Source organism: Erpetoichthys calabaricus, chromosome 14, assembly GCF_900747795.2.
Source record: "Erpetoichthys calabaricus chromosome 14, fErpCal1.3, whole genome shotgun sequence".
NCBI lineage: Eukaryota > Metazoa > Chordata > Cladistia > Polypteriformes > Polypteridae > Erpetoichthys > Erpetoichthys calabaricus.
In genome coordinates, this window is record NC_041407.2 from 81,269,707 (window position 1) to 81,292,423 (window position 22,717).

At 38.3% G+C, this 22,717-nt stretch overlaps 2 protein-coding genes across 2 annotated transcripts in view; one reads left to right on the forward strand and one right to left on the reverse strand.

Moving 5' to 3' along the window:
- ubxn11 (UBX domain protein 11) overlaps positions 1–3,067 on the forward strand; it is a 52,100-nt gene extending 49,033 nt beyond the window's left edge. Inside the window, exons 15-16 of the mRNA XM_051919003.1 lie at positions 91–240; positions 2,801–3,067. Coding sequence (XP_051774963.1) covers positions 91–240; positions 2,801–2,942 — 292 coding nt within the window. The 3' untranslated portion in view covers positions 2,943–3,067. The remainder of the gene's footprint in view (positions 1–90; positions 241–2,800) is intronic.
- A 3,351-nt stretch (positions 3,068–6,418) lies between these two features.
- sh3bgrl3 (SH3 domain binding glutamate-rich protein like 3) lies at positions 6,419–22,437 on the reverse strand. The gene is made up of 3 exons (XM_028818603.2): positions 22,273–22,437; positions 8,728–8,895; positions 6,419–8,219 (listed from the first exon to the last, which is right to left on the reverse strand). Exons 1-3 carry the CDS (start codon positions 22,420–22,422, stop codon positions 8,154–8,156), a joined length of 384 nt encoding a protein of 127 aa, XP_028674436.1. The 5' UTR covers positions 22,423–22,437; the 3' UTR covers positions 6,419–8,153.
- Positions 22,438–22,717: the final 280 nt, after the last annotated feature.

Sequence of the window (22,717 nt, forward strand, 5' to 3'; positions counted from 1 at the left end):
AAAAACCTGACAGCTGCACAAACTAGTATTGTCTGCTGTCCCTAATTATCTGAACAATGACTTAAGTAACTTCATCCTTATTTTGAACAGGTTGCAAATAGATGAAAGTTCCAGAGTCCCCAGTGCCAAAGATATCTCAACACTACGGATAAAATCAGAAGATGGAGAAAAAACATTCATCGTAAAGATGTATTTCTCTGAAACAATTGGACATCTCCGCACATATCTTAATCAGCACAGGTAACGTCAATGAGTTGGTAGAGTTGCACTAGGTTGACATCAGCTTTGAAGGAAAGCGTCTCCTTCTAAAGAGTTTCACTTTTCTTCTACTTTCCTTTCAGGAGGAATATCCAGATCCAAAGTATGTTAGTATATTTAATGATTATTTAAGATTTGACATAAAATAGAGTAAAGGCAACAAACAGTCCATACATTCTTATTAGTTTCATCACACATTCAGCTTTTATTGTCAGGTATACTAGACAAAGCTTCACTCTTATCTTTTACTTAAACAGGGCTGGCTATGGCATTTTACTGCTTTAGGTGAAGCTGTCAATAGCACCCCAAACCTTACACATAAATCCTCTATATTATATATAATAAAAAGAAATCTTGGGAGGAAAACTTGGGAGGGAGACGAGATGTGATCTTCTCGGAAGACAATTTGATGTCCCACGAGAGACACTTTAACGTTACTGACGTGAGACAATTCAGTGAGGCAACATTTAAAACAAGTTCACAGACATCAAACCTAGCAATTGTTGGAATGCTTTTGGCAGACACACTTCATGTGCTCCCAGCTCTTAAAACAATGACAAGCGACAAGCAGAACACAAAGCTCGCCAGCAGCAGCAGATGATCCAACCACTTTTCCTTTGTGTGTGTTCAGCCACCCCCCGCCCCTTCACAACGCGAGCTGCAGAGACACGAAGTGGCAAAAGGACACCTGCTGTACAGGATTTTAACGGCATCTCCTTAGCGTGCGTTCAGCCCCCTCCTTCACAACACAAGCAGTGTTATACGTCCTGCGAGAAAGAGATTTACCCACGCCCGTGGCCGGAAATAAAGGACAAGTATTGTTTTTACAAAAGTTTTAAAGTAAAAGTGAAAATAATGCATATGTAACAATTCCCAAGAAAATAACAATCTCTTTAAATTGTTTATCCGGGAAACCAAACCCGGGGGTGGGCAAGCAAAGGGAGCAGGGGGCAGAGCCCCCTAGTATATATATACACAAGGGACATTCAAAACTCTATTTTTAACTCTATTTATTAAGAATTTCAAAAACAGATTACATCACTTTTCTACATAGTCACCTTCATTTGTGATGCAATTTTCCAGGTGACGTACCAACTTTTAATGCCCAATTACTACTTCTCCTGCCTTCACCATTTCCAACGAAAATATAAAAGTGTATAAAAGCTTTTTGAATGTCCCTTGTATATATACACCACATATATATATGTATATGTATGTGTATATTATAAATATATATATATATTTGCAGCTGGAGATCAACCAAGGGAGAAAAATTAATCACGTATCATATATATATATATATATATATATATACACATATGCATAAACCAAACAAATGGCAGCTATGTTGTATGATATCGTTTTTCTATAAATTTCATTAATTTCACATATTATTACAAATATAGAATACTAATAATAATTATAGTACTATTAACACTAATATTGACAGTAGTATTAAATATGCAAATCAAAAAATGCGAAGGTTGTTAAGTATGTACTGACTAATTAGCGAACAGGCAGAACTCCTAGCCTCACTGTTTTTGTTCCTCAAATATTGTCAGGATTCACATAAATGATCAATCTAAAGGTGCTCGTAATGGCAATTCACTGTGCTTGCAAATTAAAGGAAGAATCAGAAAGCAAAATATTTGTATCAAAAATCTGCAAAAATCCAATGTCAATGAAATAAATAGGAAAAATAAGATAAAGATCAAAGTTACTGAAAAGTAAACAATACTAAAACAAAAATAAAACTACGGACTTACAAATGAAAAAAAAAGAATGAAGGATGTTCAGCATAAAAGAGAGTACAGAGCATCCTGGCACTGAAAAAAGACTCATGCAGTTTGTCAGACGTTTACACTGAACATTGCTAGTATGCAAAAATAATATAAAACGATGTAATAGGGCTAAGGGTGGCATGGTGGCGCAGTGGTAGAGCTGCTGCCTCGCTGTAAGGTAACCTTGGTTTGCATCCTGGGTGCTCCCAGCATGGACTTTGCATGTTCCCCCTCTTTCCACATAGGTGTCCATCCACAGTCCAAAGACATGCAGGTGTGGTGGATTGGTAATGCTAAATTGGCCCCAGTGGGTGTGTGTTTTACACTGTCCAGGGTTTGTTTCTGCCTTATGCTCTGTGCTTGCTGGGATAGGCTCCAGCTTCCCTTAATCCTGCTCTGGATAAGTGGGTTTGGAAGATGGATGGATGGATGGCTATTGGGTGTGTTGTAAGTCAGGGTCTTTAATGTTTAAAAATTCTATCCCCCCTCCCGCCCCATTTTGCAGCTTTAGGCGAATGCTTTGTTTGCCCAAGTAATAAACAATAATAATTCATTATATTTATATAGAGCTTTTCTCAGTACTGAAAGCGCTATCCACATAGGGATAGTAGAGCCAGCCGTGTACTTAACTGTAAGAATATGCTTATATTCGGGATTATGGAAAGAATCATTCTTCTTTACACACTTTTTCCTACTTTAATATTTACTGGATTTCTTTGAGGTTTATAAATGGGTAATATTTTATACACATTTTTTTCCAGGGGGAAAGAAAGATGTTATGACATCATCAGCTTATTTCCACAGAGGGTGTACAGCGACGAGTCAAAAACTTTACAGGAGAGTGGCCTTGTCCCCAATGCATCTCTACTGCTAAGACCCACAAAGTGTTTAAGTATTTTTTAAGTGTTCATCTTGGTTTCCTATTGATATAAAACTAACCAGGTTCATTCTAAATTACTCTCGTCCTTATTGCCAACTGTGTCATTTAAATACCAATAAATGTTAAAATTAATAGAAAGATAATTGTACACTTGCCTTGTTTTCAGTCTCTTGCTTGTTACATCACGATAACCATATTTTTGTTTCAGGTTAGCTGCTTACTCATTGTTCAATTGAGAATATATATAATGTATTGTTTCCAGGTAGAAGACGATTTTTTGTCATGTTTTCAGACTTAAAATTGGTTGGCGTCTTAAATTCGACGTACATTTCACTGTCCCACCTCGAAAGACATGTTGACTGCTAAAGAAATACACGAAGTAACCTCGCGAGGGCTCGTGAGGGGGAAAGCGGATTCGCGCTCGGACTTCTGACACGCGCGCGGGCTTTTGAAGGAGAAGCGAATCGGCAAGCTCGGGCTTGTGAAAGGGACTGCGTATCGGCGCTTGCGCGGACCTCTTAGTGAATGTGACCCCGCGAAAGGAGAGAAAAAAGGTCTCGTTATACAGGTATATTTACTTTCCATAAAATCTCTTTTTGAAAGCGGATGCACTTTAAATCTGGGAGTATCTTTAATTGGGACCATAATGGGATATACAAAATACTGGGACAATGAGGTTATATGATTTATTTTTGTTATCAAGGGGACCCAGACCCCTTCACGTTTTTCAGATTTTGCTGTGTTGTGGGTTGCCTTCTGCTACCACCATTTAACTTAAGTTTTTTCCCACATCAAGCAACACTCAATATGACAGTGCGAAAATAGGGTTTTGAAATGTTTACCAGTTTAGTGAAAATAAAAAACTGAAATGTCACACCAACACAAGTCTTCAGACCTTTCCAGCCTGGGTCTTAAAGATGCAACAAGCTTTGCATACCTGGATTTGGGGATTTTTTCACCATTTTTCTCGGCAGATCTTCTTAAGCTCTGCCAGGCTGGATGGAGACTGTAGGTGAACAGCTTTTTTCAGGTCTCTCCAGAGATGCTTGGTTGTGTGCCTCTCAAGGACATTCCCATAGTTGACCCCAAGCTTCTCATTTGCTTTGTGTTTAGGGTCATTGTCCTGTTGGAAGGGAAACCATCAGTCCAGTCTCAGGTACAGAGTGTTCTGGGTCAGGTTTTCATTAAGAAAATCACCAAACCTTGCTCTGTTGAGCTTCCCCTCAATCCTGCCTAGTTTCCCAATCACTGCTGCTGAAAAAGAGCCCCACAGCATGATGCTGTCACTCCCATGCTTTATAGTTGGAATTATATTGCATAGGTTTCCTCCAGACATGATGCCCTCAGTTTCATCAGACCAGAAACACTCATTTATCACAGTCTTGAGAATCCTTTAGGTGACTTTTTGCAAACTCCCTGCCGGCATTATGGGGTCTTTTACTAAGAAGGGCTTCTGTCTGGCCACTGTGTTATAAAGCCCAGATTGGTGGCTGTACTTCTGGAAGCTTCTCCCATCTCCACACAGGTTTCCTGGACCTCAGTTGTCCAGATTTTTGGTCACCTCTCTTACCAAGGCTCTTCTTCCATGATTGTTCAGTTTGGCTGCATGTCCAGCTCTAGGAAGAATCATAGTTGTATCAAGCGTCTTTCATTTAAAATTATGAAGGCAACTATGCTCTTGGGAAGCTTCAATGCTGCCAGATTTTTTTTTAGCCTTACCCAGATGTGTGCCTCAACACAATCCAGTCTTTAAGCCCTACAGACAATTCCTTTGACCTCACTGCTTGGTTTTTGATGTATGGCCTTATATAGACAGGTGCATGTCTTTCCTAACCATATCCAATCAACTGAACTGAGCACAGATGGACTCGCAACAAGTGTAGAAGCATTTCAATGGTGAGCAATAGAATGGGATGCATTGCATTTTGCTTACCAATGATTCTAATCCAAATTTGCTTTAATCACATTTTAAAAATTGCTTGAATTCCTATCAGTCAATTTTTATTTGCTTGTTTTGTACCTTTGATATCAACACCAAAACTCAAATGCAAACTCCAATGATGTCAACCAACCCTCCATACACAGAGCTATGTTGATAATTAAAAGGACATGGAACACCTGGGCAATTAGAATCACCTGTCATTCAGCCATCCATTTTATAAACCCGCTTATCCAGAACAGGATCATGGGGAAGCCAGAGCCTATCCCAGCAAGTATTGTGCCAAGCAGAAATATTTCTCCAAATAGTTCTCCTCAGTTGGAATTTGGGGACTACACACATGTAATTTTTTGCAATATTGTTTATGTCTTATGTCAAACACTACTCAGAAATAAAAGATGACATTCTATAATTTTGTCATACAAGTTTGAAGAATATCCTAAAATAATACAATGTTTTCAGCTTTTTCAAATACAATACCTAAAGGTATGTGTTTTAATTATTTACATTGCTAGGCACTGGTTACTTTCCCATATCTAAAATAAACAAAGCAAACTCTGTCACAGGGTTACAGATTCTTAAAATGCAGTATTAATCGTGTAGTGTTTTGACATTTTTTCCTCCAACATTGTTCAAAATTTATGGAAGATTGCCACATAATGGCTCCATAGTCTGAATATTCCTTCCTTAGTTTTTGGCATGTGGGAGAAACACCAATAGGCTGATAGGCAACTAGTAACTCAGTGCAAGTGTAAATGTGGCCAGCAAATGACTAGGCTTCTGGTCAGGGTTGGTTCCTGTTTTTTGCCTAATGTTGCTGGCATAACCTCCAATGCCACACTAACTTATATTATAACAGATGGATCTGATAAATCATATATTTTTTTATTAATAAAAAATGGAACTATGAAACTATAAGCACTGTGCCAATGGCATGAGACCAAAATAAGTATGTGAACCTGAAGAACAATAAACATACAAACGGTTGAACTGCACTTAAGGGCATCTGCATGGGCCCAAAGCCAACTGCAACTGTGCCAGAAACCTTTACACTGCTGTGAATTAAATGTTATTTCTTGACCAATAATTCTTACAATTAATGGGATCACACAAAAAAATTGTAGACTATAAAATCTGATGACTTATATGTTCTCAGTATCTCTAAATATGTCAAACATTTGACTGTATAATGATTGGGGAGGGGGCATCATTTGTGGGATGTGTTGTGGGAGTAGAAATGGCCCAAGATTGACCTTCACACTGAATAACCAGGACTAAAAACACCATTTTAGAAATGTGCTCAATTAAATTATGTCATTTAATACAACACACTCAAAATGCAAATGTTTCTAAACATGAAATTATAAATTAATTTCTCAAAGGTCTCAAGGAGTGAAAATTTCAGGGAAATCCATATAATGAATATTAGATGTGCATTCAAAAATGAAAATAAATATTTGTTGCTTTTTTCCAAAAAAAAAAAAAAAAAAAAAAAAGGAATACTTAAAAAGGAAAAAAACAGTAAAATGATCTAGAATCAAAGGATATTTACACAACACGGAAAACAAATTGTGAAAATTTATTTATTAATGTCATCATAGAAAGCAACTTTTCTGCATACAGCAGTTATAGAAAACATGTGAAGCAGTAGTAACATGATACCACAAGATCATTAGGGGGAAAACTGAAGAACATTAAGACTTAAAAGTACACTTAAAAAAAGAAGATTTCATTTATTAATATCCTGTTAATAATAAGTACAGGTTTACTTCTAGCAGGAATGCTGAATGAGAAAGTTGAGATGAGGTATTTGCCAAAATTTAGGAAAGAGGAAAATTAAATCAACACTTTCCAGATTTACTGTCAGGGTATAATTATAATTCAAACTGCATGACAAGCCATTTCTGAAAAGAAATAACAATCTTCAGCTATTGCTACCCAGATAGCATGCCATAATCATAATCTATGTTGTGCTTCTGAAATTTGTAGACCAGAGTCTACATAAAAAAAGATGTTAATTGACATACAGAGATACAATTAAAAGGATACATTGGCACTAAAGAACTGGTTCAAAAAAGCTGAAGCCATAGAGTGCGGATTAATTTCACTAGTCAAACATATTACTTTGGTACTTTGGATTTTTTTTTTTTTAAAGCAAAAAAAGTGAATTGGAAAACCAATCATTTAATCAACAGAACTTCTGAAAAGTGGGGCTACTAGAAAAGAAAAGAAAAAAAAGCATTGTGAAGAAAATCCACTTCCTGCTGACATTTCACATGAGCAGGCTTCTCATGTTGCAGTTCAGATACTGCAGTTAATGTTTTTTTCTAAATTCAGATATACTGATGTTTAGACAGCAGTCTTAAGACATTTTATCCTTTCAAAAATTCAATTCTTGCCTAGATCAATAGATTTTGATAGATAGGACCATTAAATACTACATTAACATAAGGTCAAGAGTGCTGTAAAGCAGCAAACAAGAAACTCTGCCCATCATCCAATGCCGAGAAAGTAATCACATTCAAACTGCAGACATTTTTATTATAGAATAGTGAACAAGTGCACATCGGACACAATGGGGTCCATTTGGAAGGAGTGCAACTGTATATTAAGACTATCATTGTACAGTCCTGAATTTAGAATTTTTTCTTCTGTTAATATAAATTTCTACATTTTATATGAATACACACATAGTTAAATCACATTAGCTATTATAACATGATTACTTTGTTTTGTATTTGCAAATTCAACTTTAAGTTCTACCTGTAAGCCACTAAGGGATATGTACTCTTCTTTGGTGTGACCTTTTATTTTTGTAATTCCTACAAATGTTTGAAACAGGTGTGGATTTAACTAACACTTAGTCTTGTACCTGAATGCCTGCTATGTTTTCTCTTACCAGGCACATCTGCAACATCAAAAGCAAAGGAAGTTTACAAAATATATCCAATTTTTTACATATTTCATCCATTTACACCTCTTTATTTTTATTTCCCATTATCACTGGCAAAACATTTCTAGCATCACATACAGCTACTTTCAGTTAATGCCTTCTGTACTTAATTAATCCCTTTTTTTATTTAAGAAAAAGTTGATAATAATGTTTTGTGTTACATAAGGAATGATACAAGTTTATGAGTATTACCAAGTACTTCTCATGTCCTAGCAAAGTACTTTTTTATTTTATGTGCTCATTTTGGCATTCAGCACAGAGATGGAAAAGCAAGAACACTGCCAAGGTTAAGACACAGGAGCATGTGGCTGCAGCACAGTAAGCTTTCTAAATTAACTTGATTTAAGTCAGCTTTAAGAACTTCTCAACAGCATTGTCTTCAACAGCATCCTCAAGCAACATATGATCCTGTTGGTGGTTAAGAAAAAGCAAAAAACACTTAGACTTGTGATTGTTAAAAAAACTAAATATTCAAAACTAAAATGTACTTCTTAAGCTTAAATATAGTTGAAGAAACTGAAGCTATTTTTCCCCTGATCTAGTCACAGTTGAGGTGGCCGAGATGGCATGAAGAAGATTTCCATTGGTTTAAAAAAGGAAGACTAGTTTTTAAAAACACACTAAAATGATGAATCCTTTCATTTTAAATAAAAACATTTTATTTAATATTAGACTTAATATCAGAGTAGGAAGAATGTGACACAATAAATAGTATCCAATTCATTATTAGTTTAGTTTAATTTAGCGAGACTATCCTTAAACAAGTAAATCCTGCACACATTTGCATTATTTATATTAGTGTTTACAATTACCTGTATTACATATCTATCAATATACTGTAAATGCCACATTTACATGAATACCATATTTCTAGTACAAAACACTGCTATTACACACAAAGTACACAATAACTTACCCCACAGTAACTGGTTCCATTGAACAGCTGTGGTGGCATGGCGTTAGGATTTCCAGATAAGGTTCGCATTTCTTCTAGCAGAGCATTATCTTGAGAGATATCGACGAGCTCATACTTTACACCTTTACTGTCAAGGATACATATCACCCTGGCTTGCTGTGATTTAACCTGCAAAACACAGTTAAGCATATTAGCACTGCCTTTAAACACACTTAAATAAAATAGCACCAAGTAAGGTCCACAACCTGCGTTTCACTTTGAAATCCCACATGAATCATAAAACAAGAACAGGTGTTAAATTGTCCAACATGTGGGAATGGGAAAAATATTTTTCCTTTTTTCAAAGAACACTTGATTCAGAAATTACAAGTCTTAATACCTGGACACACCAGCATTAGGACACAGTTTCTTCATGTACAAACATTCCCCCATTTATTAGTTTGTTAGCCTCCTGCTGCAGGATTTTTTCCATTTGGGTGTTTGAAGACTTTCACCCATTTGAATAGAGGTCTACTTTTTACTCTTTAGGGGATTCAGTGCCAGTAAAACAAAATCAAGAAAATCTATCTATAGTGTCTTCATCTTGAAAATATACAATCACATCATTAAATACTACCAGCTAAACACTAGTGTATGAAAATGAAATGTATGAAATCGACCTATTTACAAAACAGATACCTTGAAACATTTGAAAAACTTAATAAAAAAAAAATGAAGTTTACACTATTGAAAAGATCTTTTCAAATAAATGCAGCAGCACTTATGGAAACAATCCATTTTCTGAGTTTCAAGCCTTTCAATCTGTATTAATCATGTTTTTTTTGCTTGTACTACATTGAGTTTCTTTTATGAAACTCAAAGTACTAGGGTGTTGTACCGTGTTAGCCATTATGAATGTAGAGAAAAGCCAAGCAAAAATGACACCTTTTATTGGCTAACTAAAAAGAAAGCTTGCATATTGTAATCTTTTTAGTTAGCAAATAAAAGGTGTCATTTTGCTTGGCTTTTCTCTACATGAAACCCGAAGTGAATTCATTTTAAGCTTGTCCTAATGTACCGATACTGTTAAGAGTGCTTTTGGACGCAACACACTAACTGATGGGAAGTAAACAAGTTAGCGGTGCCTCCAACTATACTACTGAAAATAATTAATGACAAAACAAAAAAAAATTGAATCACTACATACTGATGAACCTGCTTGAAAAACAAGTCAAGATTAAAGGTGCACACATACAACTGAAGCAAGATTTATTTAAAACACAAATTTGTATAAACATAATTTTCTGTATCATTTAATTAATGTCTGCAACCACTCAACATTACGTCAGACTACCATTTACACAAGTGATCTTGTAAATTTCTTTTTTTTTTTTTTAAATTGTAATAACACTCCATATTAATCAATAAAAGATTCTCACTTCAGAAAAATTAAAAGTATTTAATCATCAAAGATTAATTTATCTGCACAAGGATTTTTCTTTGTTGTACCTCTCAAGAGCTTAACTTACAGTAATTTGAACCTAATGAGTTGCATACAATAACCAGTTGTCATATTGCTTGCTACATGGATGGAAATTTAAAGAAATTACACATACACAGTTTTTTCCAGGCTGCTGCTGAGAAACTATTTAATGACAAGTCCAGATATCTGTCACAAGTAAAATAAATTACTTAAAAAGACCCAAATTGTGCAAATAATCCAGGTCATTATTTTTTATTGTATTTGTAATTGCAATTTACTTTATGTAAAATAAATACATTTAATATAAAGTCACCAATTTTAAAATGTCAAGTTCACTAACTGGTTAGCGTGTTTATTTACTGTTACCTTATGATTCCAATAGACTGGCTTTAAATATGATGGTTATGTCACAACTCCAGATGAAGAACACACTTTAATTCATAATCCCTGTGGATTTCACATCCTCAGAGGAAACAGTGGTAGACACATTTATTAGGACTAGATGTATTTCTGTAACTGAGACTTCCAAAGTAACTAAAAGCTTCACAGAGTCAAAGTACCACAGTGGGTGGTGGATGACACCAATTCAGAAATACTGAAAGCACTAGAAGCTGTAGGGGTGTCTTGCTAAGGCACTTCTTCAGTGCATTGCAAAGGGCAAGGCAGTACCTTACTGGAGTGGCGGTCTACTAGTCGAAAAGCAGATCAAAATTGTGTGTTCTAATTACCAAGGCCTCAAGCTCCTCAGCCTGTCTCGGAAACCCTACAACAGGGTAATTAACTTAGATTAACAGTCACTAAGGATAAGGTAGTCTGATCTAACCAATTTATTTTGCTGCCACTGCAGCCCTCCTCAGGTAAGGGGAAGCAGAGTAAAATCTTTGAAAAGAAAAAAAAAATCAAATATTGTATAAGTTATTTGTGATATAGATAAATCCTTTCTAAACATCATAAAGTAAGCCTAACTACTATATGACAGGGAAAAAATATAACTGACAAGGTAGAGATAAAGGATTACAGCTTCCTTACCATTTCCCAGGAGGACAATTCTTAGGACAATTTTTATACCAGAAGTGTACATACATCTGGCACCTTTATCAATACTTGTATCAGAAATACAAAATGCAATTTTATAAAGGAAAGATGAAGTTTAGCAACACATCAAATTCACATCCATTAGGAACTTCCTACCAGCTTTAACCTTACCGACTAGGTTCACTACAGGCTTGTTGGTTCAAAGGACGGTTGCTGCAAAAACATACAAAACCTAATGTTTGACTATTGCTCAATAATTACCAAGAAAAATAAAATACCATGTACAAATAACTCTTTCTGCCAGTTAATACTGCTTTCTCAACACAAGGAGAGATTAGTTTCACAAAGTGCAAGAAATGTTTTGAACATACACTACATAATCACTGCTGATGCAAGTGACAGCAGTCATTGGTGATTGTGCAATTGAAACCAAGCTTACAGTATCTGGATGGGTATGGTGGGGTAAGGTGGGATATAAAGGTTCATTACATTTTTTTTTTTTTTTTTTTTTTTTTTTTTTTAATGCCACATATTAATTAAAAATAACCAAAACATTTTGGAAAGCATTCATAAAATGTGTTTTCTGCATTTGTCACAGGAGTATACAGTAGATATTCTAAAAGTTAGTCCTTAAGGGCAACAGTATTAATAACTTGGCACTAAAATATTTAGTCCTAAGATCAAACACAGACACACCCACCCACACAAGTTCAACTCAGTTCACCCACTACTATGCTTTTTTCCATCTTACAAACAATTACAAATTCACATCACCTTCTAATTTAATCTGTTCTGCTGAACAATTATGTAGAAGGTTAACTTCTTCCAAGGACTAATATGCTACAGAGAGAAACATTTTTTGAGCTGTGATTGCATTATCAATAATGTTACGTATTAGTGGCAATTATGGTACCTTCACAAAGCAAAATGAGTTTAGTAGTAAATGTAACTGTGGCCACTGTCACTATACTGTAACTGACTACCCAAGATAATAAAAATTAAGTATTAGTAACTAGGCTGCTCTGTGGATAGGTTACACTTTAATTGTAATTATAAAAGCAACTTAGTCTCGTCTCTTTTATCCTATGTTACCAAATATCTTGTATTCTACATTTGCAGCTGCACATAGTGAAAAATCTTAAGAAAGAAGAAAACTTCACTTGGCATATAATAGGTATCCATACAAATAGGACTGTAACTATTAATTTTGTAGGTAATCAAGAATGTTGTTGTTACATAGGCAGGAAACTATGGGGTACAATACAAGAAACTGCCTTCTACAATTTTCTCTAGCACTGGCTATACCCAAGGCCTTGCTTAGATCAGTGCATATCTGTAGATGACTTACTTACAATTATCCACTGATATATACTTGTTCTTTATGTGCTGGATGTACACACAGGTGCGCACACACACAGTGGCACTTTCTAACCATTTTTCCTGGCAGCTGTCATCTGTTCACAAGCAAGAGTGTTCCTCTTTGCACAATTGTTAAACTACTGTATATCATTTGCCTTCTAATCCTTTCCCTGTTGTACACATTGACCCTGAGATCTTCAAAATACTCTTATCCCCTAATCTTCATATTCTTAACCATGAGCACTCTGCTCTGTTCCATAACACCAGACATGGTTTGTATCACTAATACATGCAGGTACTGCTAGAAAATTGTGTTCTCTGTAGTTACTTGTCCTGTACCCTCATCTCTCTATTATAATGAAAAAAACTTCGGAAAAGAGACGAGACGTGACCTTCTCAGAGAGACATTTTAACGTCCCGCGAGATGAGACTTTGTGACAAGAGATTTAACCACGCCCGGGGCCGGAAATAAAAGACAAAGAGTAGATGACTAAGTAGAATGTCAAAGAATTCAAAAACATTTGCGTGATACTCATGCAGAGCAGGTTAGCAATAATGGAAGTACAAAAATTCGAAAGTCTCGGAAAAATGATTGTAAAGATCACGTTAGTGCAAACAAACAGAAATTATTACTCGGTGAAATAACGTAAAAAACAGCGAAAAGAGATTGAATATATTGTTTGGATTTAAACTTTATGTCAGACTTGTAGATTATCTAATTCGTGTTGCCATCAGGGAAAAGTAGTGTTTCTTGCCAATGAAGAGGCATATCCGTGAGAATTTGTTTGGTGAAAGTGAAATCCTGTGAGAGAAAATTTCAAGCCTCGCAAGACAAGACTTTATGCAAAGAGATTTGGAAAAGTCCTGACCACATCTAAAATATTTACAACCACGCACACGGTTCAATCATTTCTCATTTGTGTGAATGCTATTGTCAGACAGTTCGTGTAGAGAGAAAGAAACGATATTCACTCACGGCAGTTATATGTTGCGTTGTCACAATGAAATTCCAAACACGGAATCAAAATTCAATGCGATATTGATGAAAAGATAAAGCGAAAAGAGATCGAATACATGGACATAGGTGATATCACAGAAGTACGTAGTTATTGTTTGGCTTTAAACTTTAAGTTGGAGACTTGTAGATCGTCTAGTTAATGTTGCCATCAGGGAAAAGTAGTGTTTCTTCCCAATGAAGAGGCCTATCCGTGAGAATGAAAAGTTTTGTTGTTTGGTGAAAGTGAAATCCACATATGCGAGTGACAGAGAAGTGAAGTTGATGGCGCATAGCGTGGGCAGGGGGGTTGGTGAGCGAAGTGAGCAGGAGGAGAAGCCCCCTAGTACATCTATATGTCCAAAGCCATCAATTGAATCGAACTCTGTTTATAAAATATCAGAGTTGTAAAATCTATTCCGGCCTGTTCCCCTTGCTGCTTTAAGCAGAATGGCATATAGCCAAGAAAGTGAGCAAGCTTGTTAGGGTGGGTCCAGTACAGTCATCGGACATCAGTTTCTGGGGAAAACCCTTTACACTGCTCTTATGAAAATGTGCCTACATTCTCAGAGGGAGAGACAAAAGACTAGGAACGACTTGGGCAAGATGTATTTTAGGTTTACCCGGCAAATCCAGATTATTCACACAAAAATTAAATCAATGACGGGTCTTTAACAGGGCAACTTGCCTGGAGGTTTTAAATAACTTGCATTGGAACTTGAGAAAGAAGCCAAATGTGAGCTAAAAAGTCTGCCTTAACATGGATGGGATGGAGTGTATAAAATCAAGCATTTGGAATGGAAAAAAGCAGACAAGCACTTTGGCAGACAAAAATATAACATTCTACTAGATGCATGGTTGCCACTCTTCATTGGAGCTTTTTCTAACAGCAGCTTAAGCTGTAGACTCCAAATATAGTTCTATTTTCAAAGCTGTGCACAACACACAGCATCAGGGAAATACTGGGGAAAATCCTTTCTGGCTTCTCTTTAACCACTGACAAATACATTCACTTTCTGTTATATTTAAGCCTTCAAAGAGCTCCAACATGAGCAGCAATACTATTATTTAAACTATTTCATATCACACAAACATGTTTTAGTACACACATGCACACCCATAACAAACAATACTGAGTAAAATTCTATGCCCTACAAATCCATATTACTAACCGAGAATGGTAAACCGGATATGGATGCAGGGACATGCCCGTGGACACAGGAGACATAGTGCGCAGGCGCCACACAAAGCCCCCCTCCCCAGAGTGAAACGGGAGAGACTACGAACGTGCGCAGGCGCCACACAAAGCCCCCCAGCCCCAGAGCGAAACGGGAGAGACTACGAACCGTCTGACATGCCGCAAACCAGGCAGGCACGGCTCCAAAAAGAAACCGCTCGACTGACCGAGCTACAAAGTGAAACGGGAAACACCACGGAGCCCGCAGTGGTCCACAATGCACCGCATGATAGTATGGAAGGAGCTCCGTATTAACAGTGGGGGGCCCCAGAGTAACACGGGCGGACGCTCCGTATTAAACGTACGTCATCCTCACACGTCCAAACTATACAGCATAGGTGGATCACATTACAGTGATGCATTATTGACAGTACAGTAAAGATCACAGTATCGCAAACAAATGGAAATTAGTACTCGAAAAAGGGAGAATATAATCACCACGGACCAGGTGTCATTGAAACAAAAGCAGGATAAAGCGAGGTCAGAAATAAAAGACAGAGTAGAAAACAAAGTAAAACGTCATAAAGAGGTTAAAGAACGGGGCCCAACACATGGAGAGCAGGTTACAGATGATGAAAACTGGAATGCAACAGCTTCATAAAAACCTAGGCACGAAACACATGCACAGCAGAAAAAACGACAGTTAAACGTCCACACCACACAGCGAAGGCAGACCCGGAAGGTGCAGGCGCCTACATCGCGCGTCGGAAGGCGCGGGAAAGTACGAAAGGCAAAGGCGCCTACACAGCATGGTAAAACCCGACATAATACGGAAGGCGCAGGTGTCGCCTCCATATTGTGAGTGGCACTACTGCGTAGTGAAGGCGCAGACGTCACCGCCATATTGTGCGTGGCACTACTGCGGAGTGAAGTTAGGAATAATGTGCTGCTTGGGATCGTACAAAATGCCGAACGCAACCCACCTGGATACGATCAATGTACGCAGGCGCCTACAACGCGCGTCTGAAACTGCGGAGGCAAAGCGGGCACGGGTTCAAACCGAACGAGCTCGACTGACGGATATACGCCTACAACACGCGTCTCAAACCGCAGAAGCAGGGCAAGCACGGGTTCAAAACAACGCAGGCTCCTACAACGCGCGTCTGAAACTACGGCTGCCCAGCGGGCACGGGTTCAAAACACCGGGGGTAGGCGAGCGAAGCGAGCAGGGGGTGGAGCCCCCTTGTGTGATAGAAAATTAAAAAGCTAGTCAACAGAAATATATGGGTGGGTGCATATAAACTAAGAGTTAAGCATGGGTGCAGTCATGGGGACTGCCTATAGTTATCTATACAGCTACCATTGCTACAGATAAGAATAACCCGACAACCATTGTGGGTTATGCAGTCAAGAATTGTTTTGTTTGCATTTGCAAAAAAATGAATGCAGGAGCGCTACACAATATACAAAAACGGTAGTGCAGAAGTAAAAAGGTAAAATTATTAATGAGCATTTTAAAATGTTTCATTTTTTTCACTCTCCTAATATCATATACAAAGAACATTTACTTTCCACACAAAAAATTACAACTTTTTTTGAGGAACAATGTAGCAAAATGGGGTGGGTGTTCAAGTGAAGGCAGGCATGTCAGTCCCTGTATTCCAAGTACAATGGAGGAAGTGAATTGATCTGCTGTTTCTCAAAGGAAATCATTCTCAAGTATACACATGTAATCTTTTGTACATGTTAGTTACTTTTAGAATATTAACAGGCTAAAAAATAGAAAATAAACATCACAAAATCACAAGCAGCACAAGGATTCCGGTGAAGAACAGAGTTCATGTATTATTTAAAAATAACAAGCGAAGTCTGGAACGGTTGTTTGGACTCTAATTTAAATTTATACAAAATGCAGCACTGTTCTGAAATGAAAACTGGGAGGAAATACAAAAACCATACATGTCCAATACAAGATTGCTTTGATGACCACTACACTGCATGGAACTCTCCTATCAGACACTGAGAAGCTGCCATTCCTACATCAGTAAGATCCAGCCTGGCAGGATTAGCACAGATTTCAGATGAGTACATACCTTTTTGTCAGTTTTTGAGTTACCCTAAGTTCTTGTCAATAAGCCGCGGCTTATCTAAGGAAAAAAGTTGTGAAAATGAAAAAATAGAATATCGGCTTATACATAAGTCCGGCTTATACATCCATCGCGGGGGTTGCGTTCCAGAGCCACCCGCGAAATAAGAATATCCGCGAAGTAGAAACCATATGTTTATATGGTTATTTTTATATTGTCATGCTTGGGTCACAGATTTGCGCAGAAACACAGGAGGTTGTAGAGAGACAGGAACGTTATTCAAACACTGCAAACAAACATTTGTCTCTTTTTCAAAAGTTTAAACTGTGCTCCATGACAAGACAGAGATGACAGTTCTGTCTCACAATTAAAAGAATGCAAACATATCTTCCTCTTCAAAGGAGTGAAGCAAACAAATCAATATGTCTGTTTGGCTTTTAAGTATGCGAAGCACCGCGGCACAAAGCTGTTGAAGGCGGCAGCTCACACCCCCTCCGTCAGGAGCAGACAAAGAGAGAGAGAGGGAGAGTTTGTTTTTCAGTCAAAAATCAATACGTGCCCTTCGAGCTTTTAAGTATGCGAAGCACTGTGCAGCATGTCTTTTCAGGAATCAGCTTTACAAAAGATAGCAACGTGAAGATAATCTTTCAGCATTTTTAAACGAGCGTCCGTATCGTCTAGGTGTGCAAACAGCCCCCCTGCTCAATCCCCATACGTCAGGATCACAGATAGTCAGCGCAAGAGAGAGAGAACAGTAAGCCGGGTAGCTTCTCAGCCATCTGCCAATAGCGTCCCTTGTATGAAATCAACTGGGCAAACCAACTGAGGAAGCATGTACCAGAAATTAAAAGACCCATTGTCCGCAGAAATCCGCGATATACAGTGATCCCTCGCTATATCGCGCTTCGCCTTTCGCGGCTTCACTCCATCGCGGATTTTATATGTAAGCATATTTAAATATATATCGCGGATTTTTCGCTGCTTCGCGGGTTTCTGCGGACAATAGGTCTTTTAATTTCTGGTACATGCTTCCTCAGTTGGTTTGCCCAGTTGATTTCATACAAGGGACGCTATTGGCAGATGGCTGAGAAGCTATCCAGCTTACTTTCTCTCTCTCTCGTGCTGACGTAGGGGGGTGTGAGCAGTGGGGCTGTGTGCAGCTGCTTCCTGAAGGACATGCTACACGGAGCTTCGCATACTTAAAAGCTCAAAGGGCACGTATTGATTTTTTTTATCTGTCTCTCTCTGTCTCTCTCTCTCTCTCTCTGCTCCTGACAGAGGGGGTGTGAGCTGCCACCTTCAACAGCTTTGTACCGGCGGTGCTTCGCATACTTAAAAGCCAAAAAGCCCTATTGATTTTTTTTTTGACTGCTTGCTTTGCACTCCTTTGAAAAGGAAGATTTGTTTGCATTCTTTTAATTGTGAGACAGAACTGTCATCTCTGTCTTGTCATGGAGCACAGTTTAAACTTTTGAAAAAGAGACAAATGTTTGTTTGCAGTGTTTGAATAACGTTCCTGTCTCTCTACAACCTCCTGTGTTTCTGCGCAAATCTGTGACCCAAGCATGACATTCTAAAAATAACCATATAAACATATGGTTTCTACTTCGCGGATTTTCCTATTTCGCGGGTGGCTCTGGAACGCAACCCCCGCGATGGAGGAGGGATTACTGTATATTTAAATATGCTTACATATAAAATCACAATTTAAATGGCCGCTACGCGCTCGTGTTGACTCGGCGACGCCCAGAGCAGAAAGAACGCGCTCCGGCCGCTCCAACCGCGCCATGCGGGGAGTGAGAGAGACGGCAATATCTCACACTCTCTCCCCCCTTAAAGAAATTAAATGGGCGCGAGTGAGACCACTGACCTCCCTCCCTTCTATTAGTTATAGGTTATAGTACGTTTGGCTTATCCATGAGTCCGGCTTATCTATGATACGATTTTATTTTAAAAATTCGTATGATTTTTGGTCTCCGGCTAATACACGAGTCCGGCTTATAGACAAGAACTTAGGGTAGTTGTGTCATTGCTTTAATGAAAAGTACAGCATTGCCAGTAATGCAGCAAATTATTTTTTGCATTTGATGTGTATTAATATTTTCCATTTACTGTGGTAACTGAAAAAAATTTCTAGGATTGTTAAAGTAAATAAATAAATAATCCAGCAGCTGATCTAAACAGTTAACCTTGAAAATGCACTGCGGTAATCTGAACAATGTTCTAGTCTCCTTTAATTATAACTCCTACTTCAAGGTAAAGTAATTATTTCAGAAAAGAGAGACAGAAGTATTTAGGTAAGATAGTTATACTCCCTAATTATTGTGCAGGTGAGTGATGATACATTACATGTTGAATTTGACTGTACTCTGGATTTCTGACAATGATGACCTTATTAACTTATGACAGTATCATTTTTGGTTTATTTACTTTCTTTTACACATGTTAATGAGTGGTTGAGTTATGAACGATAGATCATACACTGCAAAAAATATTTGTTGCTTGCATACATTGAGAGTGCATGAACAGGATGCAAAATTTGCCAACTTGCTGCAGATTCAATGTGCCCTGACAATGGACAGGCATTATGTTCCAAAGCCGATTTCCCCGCTAACGCTCAGTGCCATCAGGATGGACTAATGGTTCTCACATCCTAGACTTGGAACAAATAGGCTGAAAAAAAAATGGATGAAAAAAGTAAAGTATCATGGAGATGCAGTGGACAACAGAGCTCCCACCAAGGGTCCAAATACTGGTCAAAGCTATCTTTGTGCCAATTAAGCAGATTAGTTATTCTAAAAAGGCTGTGACGGTGAGAAGGATTGTTTAAAATAAAAAAAAGATAACATCTCATCCTTAGTTCTTGCTTTCTTTCCATTGCTCTTCCATTGCCAAAGTGACCGGAATTTGGAAAAATCAGGTTCAACAAATAGAGTAAAAAACTTGTATGCCACCTTTAGTATAACTGTGGGAATAGTAGGCAATTAAAATCTAGTGTGAATATTTATAGTGTTAAAGTAAAGCACAGGCTGGGCTGTCAAGGGCTGGTGCAGGGAGGTTTTAGTGGGTTTATATTCTAACTGCCCAAACCAATCACAAACTCCATATAGCCATTGCCATGATTACTTCAGACCATACCAGATGAAATTTCTAACATACCAGGATGTGTTGAGAAAAGCCATCTAATTAAACATGATGCATTCCATTATTGGCAAGAAATTAAATCTACTTGAGAAATAACATTGGAAGAAATCCTACCACCATGATGGATATTCAGGGTCAGCATACACCCTTGCACTCTTTGCCATATTCTGAGAAAGTGCATTTCCATAGCCAGGACAACACAGTCCCTCTTCCCCAGTTGCTAGGAAAATGAGGTGTTACTTTCAACTACTCCCACACATATTTTAACCATAAAAACAGACAGATCCAAAAATAAACATTTTAATATATACAACTTGGCCCTGCACACTCCCAGGGCTGCAGATATTTTTACCTACCAACCAATGAATAAGATTTCATTTCTGCTTCTAAGTGGAATTCAACTGCAATTGCACAAATTTCCATTGAATTAAAACAAAAAAACATTGCAATGTTGCAATTTGCAAATAAGTCTTCCAATTTCATATCTACTTTAACACTGTACAAGGTTATGGGAGTTGACGAATGGGTATTGTGACAGCTTCAGGCAAAAGAAAGGAAACAACTCTTTAAAGGGTGCTAGTCCATTGCACATATGCCATATTTAGACCCCTCAAGTAATATAATATAATATGTTTATCTTTGGGGTGTGGAGGATCATCAGAAGTATGTAGAGAAAATCTTCACACACACAGTCAGAAGGAACAACCTCCACAAAGACTGTAGCCAGGCTGAGGACTGAACACAGATTCATAGGGCTGTGAGGCAGCATCAGTAATAAACATTGTGAGCTGTTGTGAAATATTCACTTAATAGTATTCGTTACTGCCCCTGCTGTTTAACCTATCCGGAAATAACTGAAGGTGAATACTGCCAGGAGTAAACATAGATGTAAATGGTCATTTCCAACTTTATGTTTAAAAACTTCTACTTTAGTGATGATGTTGAATGGAGTAAACTTTTTACAGTAAAGGGAAAAAAAAGTTCAGCAAAAAAAGAATATTAACAAGCAAAAAATATCCAATCTGTACATATGTGACTTCAACTCTGAATGTGCCAGTTTATCTAAACTGCACATATTTTGGGATAAGAAAGAAATGAGCGGAGGGAGATAATGCAAGATTCCCAATACGAATGCCAAGGCTGGTATTGAACTCATGACAGAGCCGTGAGATTGCCGCACCAATCCCTCTCAGTATGCCGTTATGTACAGTACATCCATCCATTTATTCAGGGTGGCTAAGGGGAAGCTGGCACCTATCCTAGCAAACATCCAGCACAAGACAGAATTTCTGGAAAAAATGTTTCTTATAAAGCTAACAATTAAAACTGCTGTAAAAATACATGTTTTAAATATGCTAAAAGATTCAAGGAGAAAATTCAGATCATTAAAAATACTGAAGGTAACTTAAAATTGCAATTCACTTACGACCATTTACTGTATTTCGAAATGCGTAAAGGTTTTGTTTACCGGAGGCTCTGCGACGGTTTTCCACGGCAACCGTTTCTCCTGTTAATCGCTTAACATGAAAACTACCCATGTACGATCTGTATAATTTAGAATAACTGATTGATTGATTTGACGGACGGCACGATGGCGCAGTGAATAACGCGGACGCCTTCCGGGTCCAGCGTGCTGGTTACGACTTCTGCGCCGTGTCCGTGTGAAGTGTACACGTTCTCCCAGTTGGATTTCCTTCCACCTCCACACAGGGGGGTGCAGGTTAATATAATTAGCGAGTCCAAGTTACCTTATGTGCGAGTACAAGTGCAGATGCGTGTCTGTGAGGACCCAGCGATGGACGAGCGCCCACTGCTGTCGAAATAGACTGCGGGTCCCCGCGACTCTTAATCGGATTAAACGAGATCCAGCACGCTCTACGAAATCCGGGTGTGATAAATTAACCTTTTTGCATCTTCATTCAAACAGCAGTACGCACCTTGTAGCATTGGCCTCGTGCCCTTTTCAGTTTCCTGTTTAACGGTGTTAAATTCACCAAAACTATGTATCATTTCCGAGTCGTATTTAATTAAAATTCCTGATTGCTGGGTAGGTATTTATCAAACAAACTGAATTTAAAAAAGACTGCCTCCAGCCAACAGTAATCGTCATCGTCTGTTCCTCCTTCCAGAAGCGGCCGTCTGCCTTACTGGGTGTGACGCCTTACAAACAATAGCGTCGCGTCGACACCCAACGCTTTCAATTAGAGCGCGTGAATGAGTACGCGGGACATTCACAAGGGCGACAAGACGAGCAAGCGGGAGGCCCCGCCGCAGGCCAGGTGCTTACCTCTCTGGATGCGGTGACGGTTGTATAGTACAGCTTGATCACCATCGCTGCAGCCGTATGCCTCTTCCCTTCTTCCGTGCCACTTAGGAGAGAAGAGCACTTCCCGCAAAGCTTCTCTGTGGCGCCTCCTCCCGGGTGTGCACGCGACATGTGATCGGAGGAAACCAATGCCAGCTCGTGAACAATACACTATGTTTTACGTTCTTTTAGAAGTACTGTGGTCTCGATTCTGGCAGGTTTTGCTAGACGCACCTTGTTACGCATTGCCAGTGTCCAGTAATTAAGCAGGTACCCGAGATCCTACGGTTATTAGACGCGTTTTCCATGAATAAAAACAAAGTACGGACACAAGTCAACATAACAATACACCCTCACAGAAACACGGGAACGTGGTTGTTTTCCATAAACACGATCTTCGGAAAACTGAGCAGCAGTCACCAACATT

Excerpts from the sequence above, each read along its gene's own strand:
- sh3bgrl3 (XM_028818603.2), bottom strand. The coding sequence starts at position 22,422 with ATGTCGCGTGCACACCCGGGAGGAGGCGCCACAGAGAAGCTTTGCGGG. Across the intron at positions 8,896-22,272 it reads CCGTCACCGCATCCAGAGAG|GTTAAATCACAGCAAGCCAG; the intron begins GTAAGCACCTGG and ends TGTGTTTTGCAG. Across the intron at positions 8,220-8,727 it reads ATGGAACCAGTTACTGTGGG|GATCATATGTTGCTTGAGGA; the intron begins GTAAGTTATTGT and ends AACCACCAACAG.